General features: G+C 50.6%; 1 protein-coding gene across 1 annotated transcript in view; it reads left to right on the top strand.

Annotated features, from left to right (window-relative positions):
- Window positions 1–25,480, top strand: part of LOC133347923 (trinucleotide repeat-containing gene 6C protein-like) — a 125,587-nt gene that overhangs the window by 76,286 nt on the left and 23,821 nt on the right. Inside the window, exons 9-17 of the mRNA XM_061560679.1 lie at window positions 10,757–10,894; window positions 12,211–15,307; window positions 15,673–15,698; window positions 15,979–16,134; window positions 16,992–17,296; window positions 18,215–18,292; window positions 18,999–19,057; window positions 20,498–20,624; window positions 23,377–23,538. Of these exons, the coding sequence (XP_061416663.1) occupies window positions 10,757–10,894; window positions 12,211–15,307; window positions 15,673–15,698; window positions 15,979–16,134; window positions 16,992–17,296; window positions 18,215–18,292; window positions 18,999–19,057; window positions 20,498–20,624; window positions 23,377–23,538 (4,148 nt within the window). The remainder of the gene's footprint in view (window positions 1–10,756; window positions 10,895–12,210; window positions 15,308–15,672; window positions 15,699–15,978; window positions 16,135–16,991; window positions 17,297–18,214; window positions 18,293–18,998; window positions 19,058–20,497; window positions 20,625–23,376; window positions 23,539–25,480) is intronic.

Here is a 25,480-nt window from a genome sequence, read left to right as displayed (position 1 = left end):
GGTGGGGGAGGGGGGGCTGCGAGGTAGATGGGAGGGCCTTCATCCACTAGTGGATTGACCCAAAAATGGGGGCTTCAAATTCCGATGACTGCAATACCAAATTGTGCCTCTCCAATAGCATCTCGTTGGAATGCGATTCGCACGTGCGGAAAACGTCAGTTGCGTGTCGTGGTTATAAATTCTGAGGTTTATTTTTTAACGGGTGTACAGTAGGACTCGCAACCGACCGCCATGGTAAATAACCACAGTACAGGTTTGGCAGCCCCGGTGACAAGCTGGTAACCGAGAGAGAGAAAGGCACGGCGTTGTCTCACCTTCACGGTCACCTTCACGCTTGCACGTGTGTGTGTGAAGCCAGTTCCTCGTGCGCCGCGCCGCTGTGTGTGTGGCGCAGTGTGTACACAGAGCTCCAGGAATAGGCCGGAGCAGGCAAATAGCTTTGTTTAATTTTTTTTTCGCTTTTAGGGGTTCCTCACATGACGTGATTTGTGATGTAATTGTATTCTTTCTAAGGCACACGCTCCGCCATTGTTTTGGTAACGCGAGCGCCCGTTTTTGCTGACGCGATAATTCTCTTAGAAATTGACGCATAATGCACTGCATTATGCAATATTCACAGTTGTGTTTTGAAAGTGGCAGTAGTCATAATCTCAGTAGTTCTGGTTATTATTAATATTTTAAGTGTGGAACATCACAATTGACATTTTTCATTTGTCCTTGTTGAGTGATTTTTACAGCACAGTTAATTTACATTCACTCTCTGCACTGACATCCGTTTTTTATTAATACCCCGCTGCAGCACTGTTTTTTTTGCAAGCATTTTATTTAATTTCCACAAAAACGATACGTCAGCATTTAACCTTCAAAATCTGCATTTGATACAGAAAACTGACCTGGCGTTTGGCGGAACCGAAAGCAAATGGAATTCTCAACGCTCTGCAACAGAGGCGCACCACGTTGATCGCCCCAAAGTCACTTGATGCCACGTTCACAAAAACGAAATCTTATCTGACATGACAAAATAAGTTGGGTCTTGGTTTAAAATCCGATTGAATTGTCTGAGCAAATGAGCACACTGCGCCAACGATAGCTGCTGCGGTAGGAGGCTTATGTGGATGATGATGATGCTCTGATGCTCCATCCACAGCCATCCCCCACCCCCCCAATATGGTTATGTAATGACTTTGGCAGGCTAAACCGCCTGTGAATTGCACACCAGGTACTGTCAAGGCTTGTCGGCTTGCCGCAGTCATTATGGGGATGTGCTGCTGCGCTGGATTTTGGTGGGGGGAACGTGCACTGTAAGGCAGCTGTGAAAGCAGGGCTTGCAGGGCCCACAATTTGTCATTAAAACAGGGCAGTCCTTTGCTAGCCCTCACGCTGTGACATCGCCAAAGTGTGGCCGTGAAGGGTGCTTAAGAGACAAGAAACCCTTGTATTCATACCACCTGCCGGTCATGGTTTTTTTTCAGACACGACTGGTCAGGCCAATAGATCCATAAATACATTTGCAACCCAGAAAGAATAAGAGTCGGAGAGCCCAATGTTCGGAATGTGTCGTTGGCTGAAGGAAGTGGCCTCTGAAGCTTTTAGAGCCTCCATTAGGAGCTACTGACATCCTGCAGGGACTTGATCGTCTCTGATGATGACGGGAGGCTAGATGTAGATAGTTTCGGCTTATATTGTTGACAAGTGATAATGAAAAGCCATTTGTAAGAGGCGCCACGGTGGCAAGATGTTAACTACCTTGCCTGGCATACAGGAGGCCGTGGATTCCATTCTGACCCTGAATCCTTTATTTGGAGTTTGCATGTTCTTCCTTTCCTGTGGTCGTGTGGATTTTTCTCTGGTTCCTCTCTCCACATTTAGAAACATGCATTTAAGTATTTGGCTGCTATACATTTCCACATGATATGGCACTTAATTTGGGCTATCATTTGTGGCCAGGTCGCTTCTGAAAAAGAGCTACGTAGCTTTACCTGGTAAAATAAACATTGAAGGGCTATGGAGATCCACAGAATCGCAGATCTTGAGACTTTGCACAGAGACACCTAAACTCGCATAGAGACCCACAGATTAGAGGGGCTATGGAGATGCCACCGATGCATGGCAGGAGGAGAAGAGGGGAGTGGAGGTTAGAGGATGCGGTGGGATCATATATGAGCAGAGTGGATACGACTTGGGGAAAAGACAGTCTATGAGCACATGGAGAAAAAAATTCAAGAGTAGCTAACTCGGTGCAATAATGTGGACTTTGCTTAGAAGAAGAATGTAGCTGTACTCTTGTAAATGCATACCCAGGCTGTTTTTCCTGAACTGTCTTGACACCAGTTTAAAGCTCTGTTAATTGCAACAAAAACTTGTACATTACTGTCAGGCACTCCCATTATGGCACTGCAGTGATATAACTTTACATAATTTCCAAGTGTGTGTTTGTTGAAATTCTTTCGCACCGTACGTAGCCAACCGTGCTTATCGGAGGTGCGGGGGAAGGACAACAAACTTAACACAAAAAGCAGTTCTAAAGAAAAGAGTTTTCAATCTAGATTTTAAAGTGCATAGCTGCAGTGGCTTCTTCATATAGGAAGGAAGAGCGTTCCAGACGGCCGCAGAAGCGCATCTGAAAGCACGCGATGTAGTGTCCGTCTTTGTTCCAAGGCCAGCCAATGCTTTGACTGCACTTTGACGTTAGCACTCGACTTTGATTTTAAAAGGGTTCATTCAAGATATATATTTGTATCGGACAGCTTAGTTAAGTACATGTTTACCCCAGATGCGACTTATTTGTGGGCTACGATGTCAGCACAGGGGCAGTGTCAATTATATCACGAGTAAATTTTGATTTAAAGCTTTCGTGACTGCAGGGATTCATATTCTTGGTTCTTTCGGTAAAGTCACTTTACCGAAAGAACCAAGAATATATATCACGAGTGTTAAAGGCCATGTGTAGTGTGTTTCCACGGAGGCACACACTTGAACTTGGAGGCAACACGTTCATTTCATCACCCCAACAGGTTTCCTACATCAACGTACACTATTTCGATTTAAAGCTTTCGTGACTGCAGGGATTCATCTTCTTGGTTCTTTCGGTAAAGTCACGTAGAATGGAAATAATAAAATAATAAAAATAAAACATAATACAATAAAATTCTCACGATGTTTCGGCCACAACACAAGTAGCCGTCCTCAGGTGGAGAACAGAACGGCTACTTGCGTTGTGGCCGAAACGTCGTGAGAATTATTTTATTATGTTTTATTATTTTATTATTTCCATTCTACGTGACTTTACCGAAAGAACCAAGAAGATGAAACGTACACTAGTTAACTGGACCCCGACAGGGTAACTACATCAAGGGTCAGGTCAGCAACACACTGCCTGACCCACAATGCCGAGCGTGACGACCGAAGAGACGGAGCCCCGACAGCTCCATTCCAGCAGACAGCCGCGATCGCTCTCGGGACTTCCCTTTTATGCTCGCGAGCGTGGCCTCCCTCCGCCTTCGGCTACGTCCCCTTCTGGCTCTTACCAGAAGGTTCTCTGCTAAGCATCACGTGTCCCTCGAGATTGGCCCCCTCGCGACCCTGTCCCGGTCACGTGGCCTCTCGGGTTCGCCCAGACTGTCACGTCCTTACTTGCCCTCTCTCAGACCGTCACCAGAACCATGCCCCCTAGGGTGCGCTGCCATGCCATACTTACTCTGGTGCCAGAGATGTACACTTCCACTCTGGTGACAGTAGCTGGCGCTAAACACCATAGTAACTCCATTTACGTCACTACACATGTACGCGATCGCTATTTTAATGGGATACTGATTTTTTTTTTACCGGTGTATGCAATATCTGACTAGGTTGTGGGTGGCGGAGGGCAGTGCTGCAAACTTTCAATGTCCGCGATCCCCCACCACCGACGCACACTCACCGGCGTGGTGAAGTATGGTCGAATAACCCCCGCGACCCGCACGTGCCAGTGCTTGTTTAGCTCCTGAGATGTGACGAGACAATCGTAAACACAGGGCTGTTATATGCAGTGAAGTGAACGAAATACTATCGAATATTCATGTTCTTCGATTGCACGTAAAAATACCAAATGTGGGATCACTTTATATTTATTTATTCTAAAACCTCAAGTATTTAGTAATCGGAGAGATTATTTTGCAAAAGGAACCATAAGCCTACAGTGGAAACTATTGAGTAATTTATTCGGATGCCCCCCCTCCAGCCCCAGCAACAGCTGATTTGTGCAGTTTGCAAAACCCATTCTTGTCTCATTTCACCATTGGTGCGAGAGTTGAAGCGCTTGCTGTGAACAACAAAACTGAAAAGCTAATAGAAAAAAGTACAAAGGAGAGACCCTGGCAACACACCAGAGAGAGATGGGGTAATGTTTGTGAGGTCAGTGAGTACTGACTTAGTACTCCTGGTTAGCACGTTGTTTAGGGGATAGTAGGTTTCAAGTGGCGGACTATTGTTAGTTTGACACGTAGGCATTCGCGACCAATATTATCTCCATATATATGAAAGGCAAAGTTGTGATTATGTGTGTCTGTTCAAAATGTTTAGCGAACTTCCAGACATGCAACACACTTGAAATTTGCCATGTGGGTACTTTCCAAACTGTACGCCATGCAAAAATTATAAAAATATAAAAAAAATTTGGGGGGGGTGGGGGGGAGCTCAATAATGCATATATTTTTTGCACGGCAAGTGAGCTGTGACATCAAATCTGTCACGTGACCCGTGCATGTGGAAGCGTAACGCATTGTAGTGTAGCGGTTAGCGCGCTGCGCTACGAACCTGGCGACACGAGTTCGATTCCCGCTCACGGCCACCACCGGTGACGATTATTTGAACCGGTCCCGGGCCTCCCCTAAGTCGTCTCGGCCTCAAACGAGTAACTCTTGTGCTGTGAACATCGCCACTGGGGGGACAAAGGTTGCCGGGCGTGGTGAATCCAAGTCCCGGGGCGAAGCCGGGTAGTACAGCTCGTACCTAATGAATGTTTTTTGGTCAGACGGCACAATTCTGGCAAAATCGCCTGATGATGCTGGATGTAATTACCGTCGAAACGTCACGGTACTTGCATTGCCAATGTTGTGGATTTACTCTCTATCGCACCGGTGGGCGGAACTAGAATCAATTGGCACGTTTTGTTTAAGTGACAAACCTTTATTTTGTTGGCTGTGTCGGGTGGTGGCGGGGTAACGACACATTTATACTCGCGCGATCTAACCCAAAAACATGAGTATTATCAGTTAGTTGGATAGGGTTATGATCAGGTGGAGGACCGGGGTAAGACCAATGTTTAGTGGGAATGCTATTACTGTTGGCTGATTGATTGATTGGTTAGAGCAGGGGTCGGCAACCTACGGCTCCGGAGCCGCATGCGGCTCTTTACGGGCTGCTTCTTGACGATATGTACGTGAGTACAGTATGTACTCAGATGCATTGCGGCTCTTGAAATACTGAATTTTGTACCGAATTGGAAAGAAATGGCTCTTCTTGTTATTTTGGTTGCCGACCCCTGGGTTAGAGGGTAGGGGTTAATGGGTAGTTGAAAGTCTAACGTTTGTTACTGTGGCTAGTGAGTAAGGGGTAAAATTACTGTCGGGGCGGGGGCAGCAATATTCTTCTCTCGTATGGCCGATGTAGATGCAGAGCAACTACGATTTCACATTCAGGTCCAGATAACCGCGGCAGGAGCAGCAGCGGCGTTATCGCCGTGACGTCTCCTTCGTATTTGTGGATTGGTCATTGCGTCGTGAAATGTCGTATGGACCACAGTCGCGATAATTATTGGCTGGTTGGTTATAGTTTGTGAGTCGGGTCAATAAGAAGACGAGTACCAATGGATGGTTGGATTGTTGTAGCTTAAGGAGGATAAGCGTTAGTTGGCTATTATGCTCTGCCCCTAAATTATGGGTTTTACCGCATGTTGTTCGGGATGATGTCTGAGGTTTCGCTACACAGACAGAATTCAGTTAATGAAGGTAGTCTGATCCTGCGTAATCTGTTGATTACCAAAGGCAGATCAGCCTCAGCGAGGCCTGTGGTATCCATAACCACGGGGAAAGGAGTCTCTACAGCCAGGCAGGTGTCATGTTCCGTCAACCAACCACAACCAACACCAGTGGCATCAACAGCTGCTGACCATGATGACATCTCGATCTTGCCGAGAAAGGTGCCTCTGCCTTTATATATACCAGGGGTCGGCAACCAAAATAACAAGAAGAGCCATTTCTTTCCAATTCGGTACAAAATTCAGTATTTCAAGAGCCGCAATGCATCTGAGTACATACGTACATACGTACATATCGTCAAGAAGCAGCCCGTAAAGAGCCGCATGCGGCTCCGGAGCCGTAGGTTGCCGACCCCTGATATATACACACGCCGTGACAAACGTTGATCAAGTCAAACGATCCCAAACACGTTCATCCGTCGAGCGTCGCGCCGTGCTCTGGCATGACGGGTAGTCAATACGCCCACACAGTGCATTGTGATGGCGAGCAGTGAAGGGGTTAATTAAGTGAGAGAGGAGGGGGGGGGCGATCGCAAAGGCTTCTGGCTGTCGCCTCGGCTGACCTTGTCTTTGCGGTTGGGTGGGCGGGCTGGCGGGGGCAGGCGCCGATAACAAAGGGGGGGGGGGGGTTGGTTTCTTAGCGCCACCGGAGCAAGCTTGACACAACTTGCCCCGTCGTCTCGCTCGCTCTCCGAGTGTAAAGCTGTCCGCTAATAAGACTTGAGAAATAAGCTCCTAAAAGGGATTTCAAGTGAAGTGGGTCGGTTATCTGTGTCATTCTTAATTAGGTTTCCCCGCCTTTCTCCGTTGCTTCACAATGGAATGGGGGGGGGGGAGAGATTTAATTAAATGCGAAAGAGCTGATTGTGGTGGTGCTGCTTATTTTTAACCTTCACCGTTTCCTAGATTCCTTTTGTGAGCAATTGAGCATTTGGGGGCAGCGAGCGGTGAGAAACACGCGAGCGCGCGTCCTATACTCGAAGTGCATTCAGCATTTTCCGCGGAGCGCGTGGTTATTGTAAATAGAGCTGTGCGATTGTGTTCGCTGCATGTATGTGGTTTGCGTTTGCGTGTGCGTGTGTGTATTTGGAGAGGCGACAGTGGTTGGCATACTGTGCCGACTGTGCGAATTCGGTGACCCGAAGTTGTTTAAACCCGCTGTGAGCGCCTACTCTCTAGGCCTTCCCTGAGTCAACTGCGTTTGTGATGGTTTTGTGCGTATTCCCAGTGCTGATGCGCCGGGGTGAGACAGAGCAACCAGGCATAGTTGCTACAACACCCCCCAATGTACTCTGCGCCAATTTAAACAAGCGCTTAGTATTACAACATTCACGCAAACAGTTTATAAGGTTTCATTGGAACGGTGTAGGGGGATGGGGGGTTATTTGTAGTTTTGTTGTTTTTCTTGCGTGTGATTGGTGTTTGGGGAGCGGTGGCATAGTGGTTAGCACAATGTGCTAAGAACCCAGTGTCATGGTTTTGAATCCCAACCATGGACAACATCAGTGCCGAGTGGTATCTGAGCTCGTTCTGGACCCTCCCCTACGTCAACTCGGCCTCACCCGAGTGTAAGCATCAACACTGGGGAGATAAAGGCTGCTGGAGGTGGTACTGGCCACTTCACCCCATCGTTCACCACCGCTGGCTTTGACAGGTGCTCGCTAAACCCCGCGGCCTGTGCAGGCGATACCGGAGGTCTTTGTGTGGTGTGCGCGTGCAAGCAAGCGGGTGCGTGTGTGTGTATGTGTGTGAATGCGTTCTGTCGTGTGTTAGCATGTGCTGCGTGCGGCGTACGTGTCGGCGCACAACATATGTGAAAACAATGCCTGTGTAATGAGGCCTCGGCACTGTGTCCCCCAGTCTGTTTGCATAATGAAGTCACTTTCTTTCTCGCAGAAATGAATAGACCACGGCAGTTGTGATTGCACATTCTTAAATCATTCATGAGCGCATTAGCCCGCAGTGACAGCAACCCTCCATACACAGCGGCTCGCGCAGAGAATTTCATTTTGGTGGGAGCCGTGCATAATTTTTCTCGAGGCGCAGCAACGCCTCTCTGGAGCCATCTCTCTCTCTCTTAATCCAGCGCTTTGGGAGGCGAGGGGGCCGGTGGATAAGGCACGGACGTGCGGGGCCCTTGTGGCAATGTTTTGCCTGATGAGGCCCCCCCCCTCACGCCACGCGGGCAGTGGCGGTTATTGGCCGTGCTGCTCCACGTTAGTTAGTGCTGGGCTGGTTGACGAAGGCGAGGGAGGGGAGGGAGGTGCATTTTGCCGCACTGCCCTCTGTTGCCCACGATCGAGTAAAGAAATAGGTGCCACGGTGGTGGGATGTTAACTACCTCGCCTGGTATACAGGGGGTCCTAGGTTCGATCACCACCCTGACACTTGTATATTTGGAGTTTGCACGTTCTCCCCGTGGTCGTGTAGATTTTTCTACGGCTCCTTGGGGTTTTCCCTCATTTAGAAACATGTGTTTAGAGTATTTGGTTGCTCTAAATGTCCACACGTTAAGCCACTTCGTTGAGCTCTTATTTGTTCCCAGCTTCTGAAAAAGAGCTATATTGCTCAGTGGGCCTTACATGGTGAAATAAAACTATTTTTTTCATTTCAAAGCGCACAGCAGCCCACAAATATTTTGTGCGTTTTAAAATCTTGCATTCAAGCACTGTTCAGGCTCAACGCTGCTTAACCTTGGAGATCTAATGAGATCGGGGGCATTTCCGGGGCGATTTGGTCAGAGGCGATGGATAACTCAAATTTGTGAATATTCAAAACTTGCCTAGTTGCAATGTTTTTGTTAGGAAATGGCACTACAACAAGGATGTTCTTGGTCCTCTCTTGCAGACCTTTCAATGCTCCCCTCTTGTCCTGCATCCTGGGTTTTCTTGAGGTGATGCACTTTTCCTAAAGTGAATGGTCACAGGGTCTGCAAATAAATGTAAAATATTATCCCTGTAACATCTGTACTGGAGAAAATCCAGTTTCTGTCTTTGCCCCCCCCCCCCACCACCACCACATCCCGCACGGCACTGGAGTGAAAACCTTGATTATCTATAATAGGAAGTGGAGGTGAGGAAATGAAAAAGTGGAGGTTGGTTTAATGAGCCCAGCAGTCTTTGTTGTGATGTTACACAGAAAGCAAAACCCCATTGTTTGTGAACGATGCACAGACCGCGACGCTTAATGCATCATTTTCTCGGTCGTGGCGAGTAGAACCGCATTTCATTGGTGGCTCCGACCCTATACTATGTATACACGCTTTCTTTTAACTCGCTCTGTCGTTATTGTCGTTGTTGTATCCTCAAATATTGTAACTCAATTTGAACCCACTTCCCAATGTGGTATCGACTGCAAACTTTGTATTCTTGTGTCATACTGATGACGATACTATATTCTATCATAAAAAATAAAATATATTTTTTTACATTCTTTTTTATACGGTATGTTTCGGCTTGGGTCTAATTGTCCACGGTAAACTGACGTTGGCTGTAATTGGCCACAGTCCCTTACGTTATGGCAAGCTTCGGGGCCACTTCCTGGAGTCGTGGAGTTCTGCCATTACTAGTACATTTCATAAAAGCGTGTTTTTTTTAAAGTTTTTTTTTATATTGCTTATTCTACGTCAATCCGGCCATCCGCACGAGTCTTCACATTTATTACGCTGAGCATAATCCCGCGGCGCCACGTAACTGTTGCAGAGTTAGTCGGCTTTTGGAGGAGGGCATGGGGTGCCCCCCCCCCCCCCCAGCAGCACCTGCCACCTTGACTTACCCCCCCCCCACCCTCTACCCACAAATACAGAGTCCCATCCTGTGCTTGTGGAAAAGTTGAGCTCGGTCGTGGAATTGAAACGTGCATTCGATATGAGACTGATAGCACGTGCCATTTAAACAAATGTGTTTTTAGCCGAGTGCACTTTTCATAGTGTAACTGCATATCAGAATCAGAATCTTTATTATGACTGGAGGAATCCGATGATCTATGAAGCTCTTTTACACAGATGTCTAGTCCGGGGTGGGTCAGCAAGTTACAACAACACTATTTATAACTCTTGACTTAAAGCTTTTGTGACTACAGGAATTAATATTTGTTGGGTCTTTCCAAAGAATACTACATATGTAATTATTCACATTTGATTTTGGGTGAGGCTACGGAATATACCATATAAGTTATACATTTAAAGTGTGTGTGTGTAGACACATCGCATATTTGCTATGCATGTGACAATTGACACCCTCAACACACGAGTTGTTGCATCTCAGGTGAAATATAAAATGTAAAAAAAATTGCCTGTCAAAGAAAATGTGCAGTCTGAAAACACAATCTGTATGGACGAGAATCAACAGTGACAAAGCAAATATTAAACAGAAACCTGAAAAGTGCTCAAAGAAACTCCTGTGATTGCCAGCTGCTCCTCACAGCATAGCATCATGTTGTGTGTGTATGCAGACGCTAACAGCACTTGCCCCTACGGTCTATTTATTTGTGGATGTATGTTGAACTTCTTTCGCACCGTATGTAGCCAACCAACCGTGCTAAGAAATTAGGTTTCAATCTAGATTTACAAGTGCATAGCTCCAGTGGCTTCTCAATGTCGGAAGAAAGAGTGTTGCAGACGATCGCAGAAGCGCATCTCAAAGCGCGCGATGCAGTGGGGACCGTCTTTGTTGGATGCTTATCCAAAAGCGAGGATGAGGTCTGCAAATGCTACACCGAGGATCTTTTGTCTTCACGCAGACGTGAGCCAGCAGGGCATGGCGAGCGCCAGGAGCGGTGAAGCGTGGCCTGGCGGTGACGGGGATACCACCGGGAGGCCCCAGGGCGCAGACGCCACGAGCGCCGCGACCGCCGCCAGTGCGAACGAGGGTGGCACCGGTGAGCGTTCACTTTGCCACCTGTTCACATTCTTAGGTTTTTTTCGGTAAAGTCACGTAGGTAAAAAAATTATTAAAATTAATAAAAATCACGACGTTTCGGAGGCAACACAAGCTTTCCGTCTTCAGGTGGAACCGTCACAGCACGCTTGCTGTATCAAGTAAATGAGAAATTCCAAGAGATCCGACATTGTGTATATGTACTGGTTGAGGGGGGAGGAGCCAGGGTAGGCTTCTGGATAGGAGTTTTTGTATTATTATGATAAGGTTGGTGCGGCTAAAGCTACGGATCTCTTGAAATTTCTCATTTACGTGATACAGCAAGCGTGCTGTGACGGTTCCACCTGAAGACGGAAGCTTGTGTTGCCTCCGAAACGTCGTGATTTTTATTTTACTTTTTATAATTTTAATAATTTTTTACCTAAGAATATGAATCCTTGCAGTCACGAAAGCTTCAAATCTTCCTTTTCACAAGTCGGGAGGTGCGGAGCGGTGGTGGGGGGGGGGGGGGGGGGGGGGGTAGGGTCGAACTGGCAGGGCCTAAGGGAGTAGAGGTGGTGGGAGTACAGTCTCGTTTCTTCGTAACTTGAATTCGAATCGGTTGTTGAGATGTGGGCGGGGTGGATCGGAGGTTACAGCGCCCTGCCCCGGCACCTCTTGAGATATTGGGTCCCACCGCCTGTCCCGCACTTCGGCTGCGTACAAAGCGAAAGAAGTTCAACGTAATACATAAACCGGGCCCTCAAGTGCTCAAGTGTCGCGAGTTGATGGTCTTAGCCCGGTCACCGATGAATGCACAACTCAATGACCACATTAAACTTAGTTGGTCACTTAATTTGGTTGAATTCAGTGCGGGTTGCTTGAAGGTGGTGAGCATAGGGGTCAATTTAAATGAGTACCAATTTGTAGGAAATCCAAACGGCGCTTGTCCTGTCAATCGGCTGTCTCCCGCCACAATAGGAATATGGCATTTCCATCGCAGCGTGTGTTTCTTGCAAAGGAATATGTGTACCACCATTTGCTCATTTTAGCCTCGACGTACTTTGTGTGACCTTATATGACTGCACTGTGGTTAACGTATAATTATGTTATTATGTCGGGGACGCCATCTCACCTATTATCACATTAAGTAAATTGTCTCTACCTTTAAGAACCCCATTTTTATTGTCTGTTTTAAGCTCAATGCTAATTTACATGTAAACGTTGCCTGGAGCGTGATTAATTCTACGTTAAAACAATGGCATCGTAAAACTATTTAAACGAACAGCGAAAGTGGCAAAGTACAAATTAAACTGGCTATTATTTTTCATCTCCTAGGTGACGATGGAAGCCGTAAAAATGGTGCTATGAACGCAGGAGCGTTGGTCCAAGGCGTTTCATCCAGGCACAGCGACTCATCCAGTGGCGACACCTGGACGTTACCAAACCCAGACTCCGGAAACGGCAATTGCAGCGTATCCGGCAAAGAGGGGGCCAAAGAGGGCACGGCGTGGCAAGGCGGTGGCGGCGGCGGCTGGGGTTCCAAGCACGTGCAGTGGAAGGACTGCCCTGTCACTCCAGGCCAGCATTCGAACAGCGGGGCCTCTGCGGCCGCGGCCAGCGGCGCTCAGCAAGGACCCTCCATGGCGGACGCCCAGAAGCCTGGCAACGGCGGTGGCGGTGGCGGCGGCGGCCTTTGGTGCAACGGCGCACCGCACGGCGACAAAGAAAGCTCTTCCAAGCCAACGGCACAAAACGGACCTCTCAACGGCCTTCACAAGGCCGGGGCCATCGGGCAGCATGGGCCCAATGGCCACGGCGGTGGCAGCTACGACGCGGACACTGTTTCTGTGAATTCTTCTGCACCTTCGATGAACAGACTTCCAGCAGGCTGGGGTGGTGACAAAAAGCAGGGTGTTTTGAACTCCCCGACCCAGCCTCATCAGGGAGCTGCCAACTCCTCTGGGCTAGTGGGGGGTGGCGGCAACTTGGGTTGTGCCATTTCAGGGAGGGGTGGGGCGGGCGTGCCCGACGGGAACAATGCGGTCGGCGCCGCGGCTTCCGACAAAGGTTGGGACAACGGCAATGACGGCGCGACGAGCTTCGGCTCAAAGGCGGCCAACGGTACTGTGAACGGTGGCAGTGTCGGTGGTTCAAAGCCTTCCGACGGCAATGATGCGGTTGGAAGCAAAAAAGAGACTCAGGGCCAGGGGAAAAGCCGCAATGGCTTTTGGGGTAGCGGCGACACAGAGCGGAACTCGACTTGGGAAAGCAGCCATAGTTTTCACAACAGCAGTGAGAACGGCAAAGACGATGGCATGAACGGGGATGGCTGGGGCTCCAAACCCACGGGACAACATCAGCAGGGCGGCAATGGTAAGGGGTCGATGAGCACTTGGGAAGCACTTGGTGGGTCGGCCAGTGGCGGCGAGACGAACGGAGCGGGATGGGGGAAAATCTCGGGGGGCGGTGGTGGCGGCGGCGGTGGCGGTGGCGGTGGTGGCGGCGGCGGAGGCGGTGGTGGCAGCGGTGGCAGCAGCGCCAACGTCATTGTTGGCGGCGGTGCCGCCACCACCACCACCACGAGCGGCAGTGTCGGGAGTAACGAGGGCAGCGGCGGCAGCCACAGCGGCGGCCACGGCGGCGGTCGCGGTCGGAACGGCGGCAGCGGCTACGGAGGAGGGCGGGAGCACCGACGCGTCGCCAAGTTGGACTCGCAGACGGTCATCCAGAGCGTGATGAGCCGTAAGGACCTGGACCCCCGTGTGCTCTCCAACACCGGCTGGGGACAGACGCCCGTGCAACAGCACACGTCGTGGGATGTGGAGTCGGCGGCCGCGGCGGCGGTGGCGCCGGTGCCGCCGCCGCCGAACCGCACCGCGCTGCATCCTCGACAGCAGGCCAACGGGAGTTCTGGCGACAGCTCCTGGAATTCCGGAGCGGGTTCTGCAGGCGCTCCGGTCTCCGGGTGGGGAGACGGTGGCAGGCCGCCTCCACCTTCTGGCGCAGGTCTGTCAGTGGGGAGGTGGGGAGATCCCGGGTCTGGCCGCGGAGATGGCCGGCCGGGTGGACCGCCGCCCTCCTCCGAACGGGGGTTCGGGGAACCTTCGGCAAACTCCTGGGCCGGTAACAAAGAGCAGCATCAGCAAGGCAAGTCGCCCGGCGCGACACCCTCTTGGGGCGAGCACGCCGCGTCGAAGCAGCCGCCGTCGGGTTGGGGCGGGCACGGTTGGGAGGGCAACGGCGGGCAGAAGCCGTCGTCGGGCTGGGAGGACGATCGCAGCGAAAGCTCCCCGGGCTGGGGCGATGCTCCCCAAGGGAGGAGCGGCAGCGTCAAGTCGAGCGGCGAGTGGGGCGGACCCGAGCCCAAAGCGGCCCCCGACGAATCGGCTCAGCCAAAGTCGGCACGAGGGTGCCGGGAGCCTCCCGCGCCAATGAACGACTCGTGGGGCGCTCAACCAAATAAGCCGAACTATAACCAAAGCGGGGGCGATCACGCCAAACGCGCCGCAGCCTCGGCGGGCTGGGGCGATTCTGATTACAGCCGCGGCGCTCTGCCGCAAAAGTCCGCGAGGGCCGGCGGTGGTGGCGGCGGGCCCCAGGGGGGGTGGGGTGACGAGCCGGGCGGCGGCTGCAAAGAGATGCCGCAAGGCTGGGGAGACGCCTCCAAGCAGAGCGACGGTTTAGGAAATTGGGGCGGCGCCCCGGTTGGAGGTGGGAGGGATAGCTCGTGGGTCGCCGGTAACGCAGGGGGAGGAGGAGGAGGGCAGACTGCGGGCAAAATATTGCCGGACGGCTCGGGTTCTGGCTCTGGCTGGGGAGATTCCTCAAAGACGCCCACGTCGAGAGACTGGGACGATGGCAAAGATGGGCCCAGAGGCTGTGCGGATGGCTGGGACGGCAGAAACGGTGCCACCAAAGTCGGAGACAAAGCTGGGGGTTGGGGCGAGGAGCATCCGGCAGGCGAGACTGGCGAGCGCTGGCGCAACCAGCACGGTGATGGCAATCCCGCCAATTCCTGGGGCCAGAATGGCAATGCGGGGCCCAATCCTAACAAGCAGGTTGGAGGTGGTAGTGGTGGTAGTGGTGGTAGTGGTGGTAGTGGTGGTAGTGGTGGTAGTGGTGGTAGTGGTGGTGGTAGTGGTGGTGGTAGTGGTGGTGGTGGTGCAGGAGGTTGGGTTGGGGGTCCGATCCCAGCGATCCCCAAAGACGTGGAGCCCACGGGCTGGGAGGAGCCGGCGGCGCAAGCGGGCCGGCGTAAGGGGGACGTTGACGACGGCACGGCGGCCTGGGGCGACCCCAGCGCCTACAACACGCGCGGCGTCAACATGTGGGAGGGCAAGCAAGGCGGCGGGGGCGACGGCTTTCTCGCGGGACGGCAAGCAGCAAGGCCGGAACGACGGCCGCGTCCAAGGCTCCCCGAGCGTCGCTCCAGGTGAGACTGGAGTTGGCGTACCAGAGGTCGCAACCGGGTACCCGATACCCGTACCCTACCCGATACCCGGCTACCCGGGTACGGGTAGCCGGGTAGACCGTGAGTCACTGGTGAGTAACTGTTTGTCACTCATTTCCCAATGTCTTGTTTCTTCTCACAATTCAAGTTCCTAGAATCAACCCACCCGCGCCTGCAACATGGCTTCATCCCAGAGGTCGCAATTGGGTACCCGTACCCTACCCGATACCCGGCCGGGTACGGGTAGCCGGGTATCAGGTAGGGTACGGGTACCCGATTGCGACCCTGGTGCGGCCGGGTACGGGTAAGGAATCAAAACCCGTTTGCGACCTCTGTGGCGTACCCAGAGAACGGTGGACGATAGACAAGCCCCGCTGATGTGTTTTTGGGTTGTACGTTGATTCAATTTGATATCACGTTAGTGGTACGTATGTATCCTTGCACCGTACGCCGCCAACCGTGCTAATTGGAGGTGCAGGGGAAGGACAGATTAATTACAGAAAGCAATTAAAAAAGATCTAGATTTAAAAGTGCATAGCTCCAGTTGCTTCCTAATCTCGGAAGGAAGGAATAGCGTTTCCAGGTGGCTGCAGAAGCGCATCTGAAAGTGCGAGTGCTTACAATCCAATATTGCGTGCGTGTGCTGCTCTTAGGGCCTGGCATGCCTGTGGATAACGGCACGTCCATGTGGGGCAAGGGGGTGAGCGGTGGACCCTCTTGGGGCGAGGGGCGTGACGGCGGCATGGGCCACGCGGGGCCGTCTCGCTGGGCCAACACCCCAGCAGCCGCATCGATTCCGAACCGCTCCGGTGAGTCTCCTTTCCCAGTTTTGATTGCACTGCAGCATGGAATTGTCGTGGCGGGTGTATACCAGAGTCGTTGATTTCCTGCTCAAGCCCGCATTGAGACGGTGGTCATCTTCAGTCTACTGTTCTGAACCAGTGGTGAGGACAAGTCTGCATTTAAAACCAACAACCACTGAACCTCCAGTATCCTTCCGATAGCGAGCCACTCACGCTGCCACTGCGCCACCTGGTCCTGTGTATGATAATATGTTTTTTATTTTTTAGATAGCATCGTTTGTGCACATGGCATCTCACAATCGCTGAGAAACCACAGACAAGATGGCAAGCAGCTAGATGGTGAGCCGGTGCTAACAAATTGCCCGAATGCGTGAGGGTATAACAACACTCTATCCCGCACTGAAGGGGACATGTGATACAAGTCCGCACTTTGCTGCACCGCCTTCTCCTGGCAAGCCAGGGTATGGCACCTCTTGATGCCCACGGGAAGGCAGTTTCACAACATTTGTGTGATCCACCAGCCCTTGCGCAACTTTCACAGTGCTACGTTGCAGATGTGTACCAGCACTGTCCGCCTTTTTATTATTTTTCCGGTATTCGGTAAGGAGGAAGGCTACCCACCCTGGTTAACAACGACCATCCCCATAAATTTAACTCAACGCATACAAACTACGAACGTGGCAATGATCAACCCTTACTGACTGGTAGGCCACCGCCTGCTCCTTGTGCCCACAGACAACTGCCACTGCAGGGGGGAGTAGTTGCGCTGTAATGTAACGCGCTCTGAGAGGGCGCTATATAAAGAAAATCACTTGAAGTGTGAGAAGGTGCTGACCAATTGCAATGAGTTATAAACCCCGTAGTTGTAATTTCGCCGGCAGGTAAAGGCATGTCGGACAGGTGGACCGCTGGTGGAGGAGGGCACCTCGAGAACGGTGGCACAGGCAGCGGCGGTGGCGGCGGCGCACGCCCCGGCTGGCGTCAGCTGTGTGGCGGCGACGATGACGCGATGGCTGACGACGGAGGTGATGACGAGGATGAGGAGGAGGTGGGAGAGCCCGGCGGCTGGAACGCCTGCGCCACGGCGTCGCAGGACAGCGTCTCCTCCCACGGCTCGGCCGGAGGGTGGGGGCGTGGGGGCCGACGGGGCCCAGCGGGCCCACATAAGGTGGGTCCCCACCCGCGGCCCCCTTGTGCCTTCCCTCCATATCCAGCTCCCATTCCTCCTCTGCTCCCCCCCGCCACCTCCCTCCCACCCCCCCCTCCCACCCCTCTCTCCGGTCTGCTGCTACACACTGGTTGATCTTTGTGTCCAACGTTACCAATGTCACGAATCGTAATTGATTTTCAGGTTCATCTTGGCGTTTTAGTTGTGCAATGTGTGTCATGTGATCTAATCCAAAAACAAAAATCCTATGATGAATCTCTCCATCCTGTCCCTTGGTTTCATACCAGACCACAATACCAGTCACAAGCGATGTCCAAAACCTTGAGGGGGGGGCCAGGCCCCCCCAAAGTGAAACGCTTTTAAATGACTACCCGGCGGTGCACAGCATTTAACAGCAGCCTTGCAGAGACTAAAATCGGCTCCAGGAATGTTGCTGGCCACACCGCCCACTCGTGTTATGTGCTGACCTTGAAAGATTCTCGTTAGCAGCGGCAGTCTATAAGACGATGCACACGTGACCTTTGTGTGTGCACGTTGTGCGCGTATGTGTGTGTGTCTGTGTGTGTGTCTGTGTGTGCGTGTAGTGTAGCGGTTAGCGCGCTGCGCTATTAAGCTGACGACCCGGGTTCGATTCCCGCTCATGGCTAACACCAGTGACGATTATCTGAACCGGTTCTGGGCCTCCCCTAGGTCGACTCAGCCTTAAATGAGTACCTGGTGCGGTGTGTAAACATCGCCACTGGGGAGACAAAGGCGGTCGGGCGTGGCGCTGGCCACCCACCCCCTCGTTCGTGTACCATTCCGGCCTTCATATGTGCTCGCTAACAGCACTTGCCCCTACAGTCTGTTAAGGCTATACGGGGGATCTTTATCTTTGTGTGTGCGTGTCTGTGTGTGCGTGTGTGTGCGCTATCTCAGGGAATGGGAAAAGTGCCAAACAGGCAGGAGGAGCTGATATGCAGACTTCTCAAGCAGCTCACAGACATGGGCTTTGCAGTAAGTAAGCGGGTACCCACGTTATTTCTCACAATTGCAGCGAGACCCGCCAAGGCCTTCGCGAGAGATTTTCATTTATTTTCGCAGCTCGGGAGAGGAATTGATGAGTCTCTCTTCGGGGACGGCACCCGAAAAGTTGTGCTTTTTGAAGCTTCCGAGCGGCTCGGCAGCCTCTTAATTGCGGTACCCAGAGATACTGAAAGCCGGGTGACCGCTACCCATCGGGTTCAACGAGCCTCTCAAGCGTGGGGAACTTCTGACCTGCACACCAAACGACCCGTGTCAAATGTTATTTTCATTCCCGTGCAACTCGCACTCATCCCAGGACATTATGCAGAGTGTATCTCATGATACTCTTAGTTTTTTCGGTAAAGTCACGTAGGTAAAAAATGAAATTAAAATTAATAAAAATAAAATAATTTTAATTTCATTTTTTACCTACGTGTCTTTACCGAAAAAACTAAGAGTATGAATCCTTGCAGTCACGAAAGCTTCAAATCTAGAGTGTATCTCATCACTCTGGGTGCGTAAGAGGCTTACTTACCAAAGGGAACACGGTGAGCAATTCTGCGGGTTGTAATCTGCGAGCCGCAAACTCGCGATGCTTTGGTCGTCCCTGCGAGAGGAGAAGAGCTCGCGCCCACTGCTTGCGCCCCCCCCCCCCCCCCCACCGACTCTCCTCGTTCCCTTCTCCGATCCCCCACAGCGCGAGGTGGCCGAGGAAGCGCTAAGAGGCAGCAACCTCAACGTGGATCTTGCTCTTGGTGAGTGGGTTGGCGGAATGCCACGAGCGGCGCTCGCTTCTCTGCGTCCATTGAAAGCCGCCAAGTGGTCGCGTCTGTTACGTTCGAAGATGATTTTTCTTTGAATGTTAGTCTTTACAACTTTCACTATTTTTAAATCCTTTATATTAAGTTCACTTGCGCGCTTGCACTGCTTACGACCGTGCAAATCTTTCGGTCGTTTTTTAACCCACTTCCCGTGATCCAATCGAGCTGACATTTTGCACACAGACTCGTTGTGCGTGACAATTTATTTTCGTGAAAATTTTTTTCCATAACTTTACACTTTTTAGGAATTTTTTTTTATATTTAATTACCAATTGCTTAATGGTGGCAGGCAATCATCTGACCCATAGGTGGCAGCCATCTCAAGCCAGAGGACGAGAGGACTCTAGCTGCCACGCATATAAAGGATTTATAGTGAAAAACTTTGTTTTTACGGGTAAATTTTTTGTTGAACATGAAAAACTGAATTATCACCATCTTAACAAACGTACAAAACGTTTTGCGGCGTGACGCCGTAGTTTGGGGGGGGGGGGCACAATCGAGATAAAAAATATTATTGTGGGAAAACATCTATTTAAAAAATACTTCTGTAACACCTAGTGTAACTTAAACGTTCAGAACGTGTCGACGGAGTGACTTCATGTTTGTTGACAACCTTATTACAGACCCTAAAATAAATATTAACCTTAAGTGTAATAAAGCAATAGATTTTTTTCAGCAAGCCAGGGCTGTTGGGCATGAAGGTCACGTTTCCGTTGTAAAAGCTGGTTCAACATTAACTGTGTTTCACAAGACCATTGAATTTGTTTTTGTGTTCACTTTCTGTAGAAAAGAGTGTCCTTGGTGCTGAATAAGCACAGCTATTTTAAGTACAGACTGTCCATTACATCAGTTTACTTGAGTTTTTAATATACATTCATCGTATTTTATAAAAACCTAAATATTTGAAACACGTCAATATAACCGCTTGTTTGTCTCCAGTCCATAAATGCTTTTGCGGCAGAGTTGAACAATTTTTACGTGCTCATTGCTGTTATTTATGGTATTAACATGTCGCCTTGCATGCAGCCCGTGTGTGTAATGACTGTCACAACGGTGGAAATGCCATCCAGAGGTCACCATTTGGTTAGATCCTCCCGACACGGCAGTTGAAACAACAGACGAGGTTATTAAATCCACCGCCTGCCTCTCTGTCCACCCATCAGTTTTAACTGGGTACGCCCCAGTGATTTGTCGATCGGCATGTGGGTAGTCCCACCTCTGTCAAGAAATCTGGCCAGTGTGGAAGAGTAGACCAACTGGCCTCAAGGGGGGGGCGGGGGGCTCTAGGGTTAGTTGACAGCGATGTGAGCAAGCAGTTATAACGGGGATGCATGTTCATCTGTTACCTAAAGTTGCTTTTCTTTGTGTGAACGGGACGAACAAACAAAGGAATACTGCAAAAGGCCGAACTGGACAGACGTTCTCTGGACTACAGCAGCCTGCTGTGCCGGAATCAAGTGCAGCGAGACTCCTCCACAGACCGTGCCCCGTATTTTGACAAGGTGCGTGCCCCCCCCCCCCCCCCCCACGTCTTCTGCAATGCCGAACGACCGTGGTCCCAGCGGTAGCGCATTCGTCGCTTGTTGGTAGAGGTTCCCTGTTTGACTCGGGCAAGCCGCCCTGGTTATTGCGCGCCGCCTGCTTCCGCAGTGGTCGTTAAAATCACGCCACGCCTTGTGGATCACAGCAACCTCACTCCACGCCACAATAACAAATGAAGGCGAGAGATAGATGGAAGCAAGTCCGACATCAATCATAAACATCTCATACAGGAATTCTAGATTTGAAGCTTGCGTGACTGCAAGGATTCATATTCTTAGGTTTTTACCATACGTGACTTTACCAAAAAAACCTAAGAATATCTCATACAGGAACCCTGCCATCGAACCTCCCGGTTTCTCCTGGTCGACCATCAACCAAATCGGGACCGGGCACAGCCGATGCGGCCACCTGACGCGCAAATGACACGTCAAAGATTCGGTGGCCTGGGCGTGCGACCACAAATCTCAAGTCACCGACCACATTGTAGACACCTGCTGCCTTTCACTCCTTTAAAGGAGGAATGGCCGAGATCCACTCCGCTTCTGAACAGACAATTGAGTGGATAACAAATCTAAAATGACACGGTTAATCTGCTGCTATTAATCCATACAAAGAAAAAAAATGGTCGTTAGAGGATCACCAGACGTCATTTGCTCGCGTCATGATCCATATTCGCCAAAATTTGTAAAATAACCACCGCAGGTTACTCTCAATTGGTACATCACCTCGCAATCATCACTCCCCTACTGGCAGACTTTTAATGCCTGTGTGGCACGCCAGGTTCTGAGTCACTGCGTGCTGCACTATCACCGGGGTGCCCTTCCGAGTGTTTTACTTGAGATGTGATGCGAGTCGCTTATCGCTTGCAATTTATCATTAGATCACACACGTGTACGCTGTAGCTTTTTACGGAAAAGGGTCCTAACAAACAACAGCCGAGTTTGTTTGGCAGGGAATATAATTTCAGAAGGAAAAAAATCTACACGGCAATTTGAAACATCTACAGAATGTGGAAATACATCTGAAGTGTTCCCATGGTGGACTGCCAATGGTGGATACTGGTAGCATATGCCACCCCAGATCGTACCGACCAACCCCCCCTCGGCTCATGAGTTAACATCCTCCACCATCTCTCTGATCAACTTAATCAGTAGGAGGCCAAAGGTCGGTTGTGAAGGTTGTGGGGGGGGGGGGGTGTTGTAAAGGTGCGGAGTGAAACTCTGCCCTTTGTCCCATCACACGCAACTTTATCTTACCACAGCATTTTGTTATTTTCTTGCGTGGAGGAAAAAAAAGGATTACACGTTTGCTGTGAGAGTTGCACCAGCTTGACAGTTAACATCTTTACCGAAAAGACTTTACGTGACCTTACCGAAAAAACCAAAGAGTCGTTAACATCTTGCCACGGGGGTGACATTTTTACCCCCTCGCCTGGTTTTCAGGATGTCTTAGGTTCGATCCCGACCTTGACGCCTGTATATTTGGAGTTTGCGCGTCTCTCTCTCCCTTTGGTTGTGTGGCATTTTCTCTGGGACCTCCGGTTTTTACCTCCACGTTTAGAAATATGTGTTCAGAGCATTTGGCCGCTCTAAATTTCTACGCGTTAAGCCACTTTGTTGAGCTGTCATTTGTGGCCAGGTCGCTTCTGAAAATGACCTTACCTGGTAAAATATAGATTTTCTTTTTTACCGCATACGACCGATTTAAAAAAGACGCACGCCGAGAATATTGACTACTGAGGGCTGCGTCTCTTGCGCCCCCACCGCCAGGCTAGCCAACGAGAGTATTTAAAACCTCGCTAATCAGAAGGGTGACTTGAAATGTACGGTGGAGCACGCGACGTGACACTCCCGTACGCTTTAACGAACCGTGTTAGCGCAGTGACGTCAGCGGATTGGCAATGTGCAGCACGCGCCGCTTCAAGTCGGCACTTTGCAAAGACCGATTTGCCCTCCCCTTGCCGCTTCTCACTGCTGCTTTCCCGGCAGAGCCGAGCACATTTCGCTTTTTTCGATTTAAAGCTTTCGTGACTGCAGGGATTCATCTTCTTGGTTCATTTGGTAAAGTCACGTAGAATGTAAATAATAAAATAATAAAAATAAAACATTAATAATTCTCACGACGTTTCGGCCACAACGCAAGTAGCCGTCCTCAGGTGGAGAACAGGTCTGTCGAGGAGACAGAGCCTGAAATGTCTCCTCGACAGACCTGTTCTCCACCTGAGGACGGCTACTTGCGTTGTGGCCGAAACGTCGTGAGAATTATTTTATTTGTATTATTTACATTCTACGTGACTTTACCGAAAGAACCAAGAAGACACATTTTGCTTGTTTCTCACACCCCGCACCGCCTCTGCCACCAGTTTGTCTTAGCCGACACAACTCGCCATTAAATTTGACTCGAGCATGGCTGGCTTAATTTTTTTTCCTCCCTTCCTCCTTTCTGTCCTCCCTGTTTTTGTTCTTTCATTGTTTTCTTTTAAATGTTTTTTTTTAACATACCTCTTGCTTTCGACGTGCTTTGCGGGGTGTGAATTTTTACTTGTCTCTGTTCTTGGGTGGTGCTTTTTCTTTTGGACTGAGGGGGGCCCTCCCCTCCGCCCTCCACCTCCTCGGCTTTTCTGCTTTGGCGGGCACCCCCACCATCTCCGCCCCCTCGCTCCGTCCACCCCCCCCTTCCTCGCCCCCCCCCCCCCACCTTGCTCGCTTGCAGCTCACACTGTCGCTGGGTAGCCAGGACTCAGGGCTCGCAGACGAGCCTCCTGGTTCTCCGTGCCCGCCCTCCCCGCCCACAAAGCTTTGCTTTGCTGCTGCGGGCGCCGCTCAAGGTCCCCGGCCCACCCCTCCCCATAACCCCAGCCCAGCCTCCCAGCAGGTGAGTAAGTGAGAAACAGGGCCAGTTGTAAGTGAGAACAGGGCCACGTGCTGCCCGGCTGGGGCAGGAGAGACGATGCAGCATCGATTCGACCGTCGTACCCTTTGCTTCCCCCCACTGCCTCCCTCCTCTGCTATTCATTGTGTATGCCCTCTTGCCTCCGGGGTGCCACAGTGCCGACTATTGACTTGCTAGCTCCCCTCTCCTCCCATGCGCTTTCGGGTTGTTCCCCGTTTTGTTCGGCACAATGTGCGATGCTTCGCTCCATGTGCTTCGTCAAGAACTGTAATGGGCAGCTCCACTTCATAGTCGAGGCTGAAGAGTGGACCGGCTTGGTTCACTTTGTGAAAAATACGTAAAAAAAAAACTCCCAGGACATGGAGAGAAACGTTCGACATGGCGAGGAACGTTGTTGTACATCGCACAACACCCAGTTACAGTTTGACCCCCCCCCCTACGGATGATTTGGACTATCAACTTTTCCGATGTTGCGTTAAGCGCTCGAACCACGGTGCTGCCGGATTGGATATAAAAGCGAAGTTGTTTCTAGCACGTTTAATATTTTTGTTCTTTTTTTTAAAAGTGAGACCTTGTGTTTCGGGCATCCTAGTTTTTGTTAAACATTGTAGCATTTGAGTCGAACTGACTCCGTACAGTTTAATCTGAATCGCCATCAGCTGTGACGTTCATTGGTGTAACCAGAACAAGCTTTGACCTGGATGACCAAACTGACAAAAGCTAAAGACTTTAAATAACTCGCAGCAATGAAGCAGATACAAATCAAACCAAAAAAAAAACCTGTCGCCAGAAATATCAGAAATATTATACAAAGTGAATCAATTTGAAGTAATAAATCTCTCTCGCGCAAGTTGGCTCGAGCAGATACATTTTTTTGACCGATGCAAGTCCTGTTAATCCATTAATTTACGAGCAGCGGTGGAAGGCTGAAGAGATATTCGCCGATGAGATTTGTTTTATTTGTAAAACTTTTTTAATTAAGAGCCGAGTGGCACCGCATGGGAACGACCGAGGCGTCAAAAGGCACGCGTTCGCCTCATTTCATATCATAGATGAGTACGCGGCTTTAGAATTCACTCGTAGGAACATGCGCGGCAACTGTTCATTACATTGGTCGGGGTTAGCGACTTACAATTCCCGGCCTCGATAAGCGCATCTCAAATTTACATAGGCACATCGCAACCCCCCCCCCCCCACCCCCTTTCATCGCGATCGGACGATTTATCACGTTTCAAGGTCACAATTCGGTTCATGGATATATTCATTTATTCATCTCCGTTTTGTATCATCGGGTTTCTTTGTATTTTTCCTTCCCGCCTTCGTTTTTGTTGGCCCAAAATGTAACGTTAACCTTGTAATTTGCTTCTAATGAACGTAAATAATTGATTCTCGCAGGCGCGGGGTCTTCATGCGCGCGCCGCAACCGCGAGCATGTGGCACCGACGAGTTGCGTCGTTACATGCATACTAATGCTGCAGGTGGTAGGCTGTGCACATCAGGGCTGTTCCCACAGTCCGCCCGTCACCGCCGGGATATGGTGTGTTTAGTCTCTTAAACAATTAACTGACCCAACGCAATTTTACGTGCGCGTGCAGAGCGCTTATTGGGCATGCACGTTGACGAGGAGGAAAAAAAAGGAGTAACTTATAATAAGCATTGACCGCCTTCGCTCTCCAGCGATGTATTAAAAGATAACGGCATTGATCGGTGGCGGCGTGGCTATCAAGTGTGCAGGCAGTGCAATTGCACCAGCGTCCACAGGCCAGGTCCGAGAAGCCCAGATGCCCAGCTTCTGAGGGGTGGGGGAGGCGATTGGGGGGGGGGGAGATGAGAATATAACGGGGAGCCCCAATTCTCTCCCTGCACCAGGGCTCATGCCAACACGAGCCACTACACCACCGGCAGCAATCGATGTACCGTTGCC

This window comes from Lethenteron reissneri, chromosome 3 (genome assembly GCF_015708825.2).
Source record: "Lethenteron reissneri isolate LAM-NWPU_2019-01 chromosome 3, ASM1570882v1, whole genome shotgun sequence".
NCBI classification, from domain to species: Eukaryota; Metazoa; Chordata; class Hyperoartia; order Petromyzontiformes; family Petromyzontidae; genus Lethenteron; species Lethenteron reissneri.
This window is presented reverse-complemented; position numbering and strand designations above follow the sequence as displayed.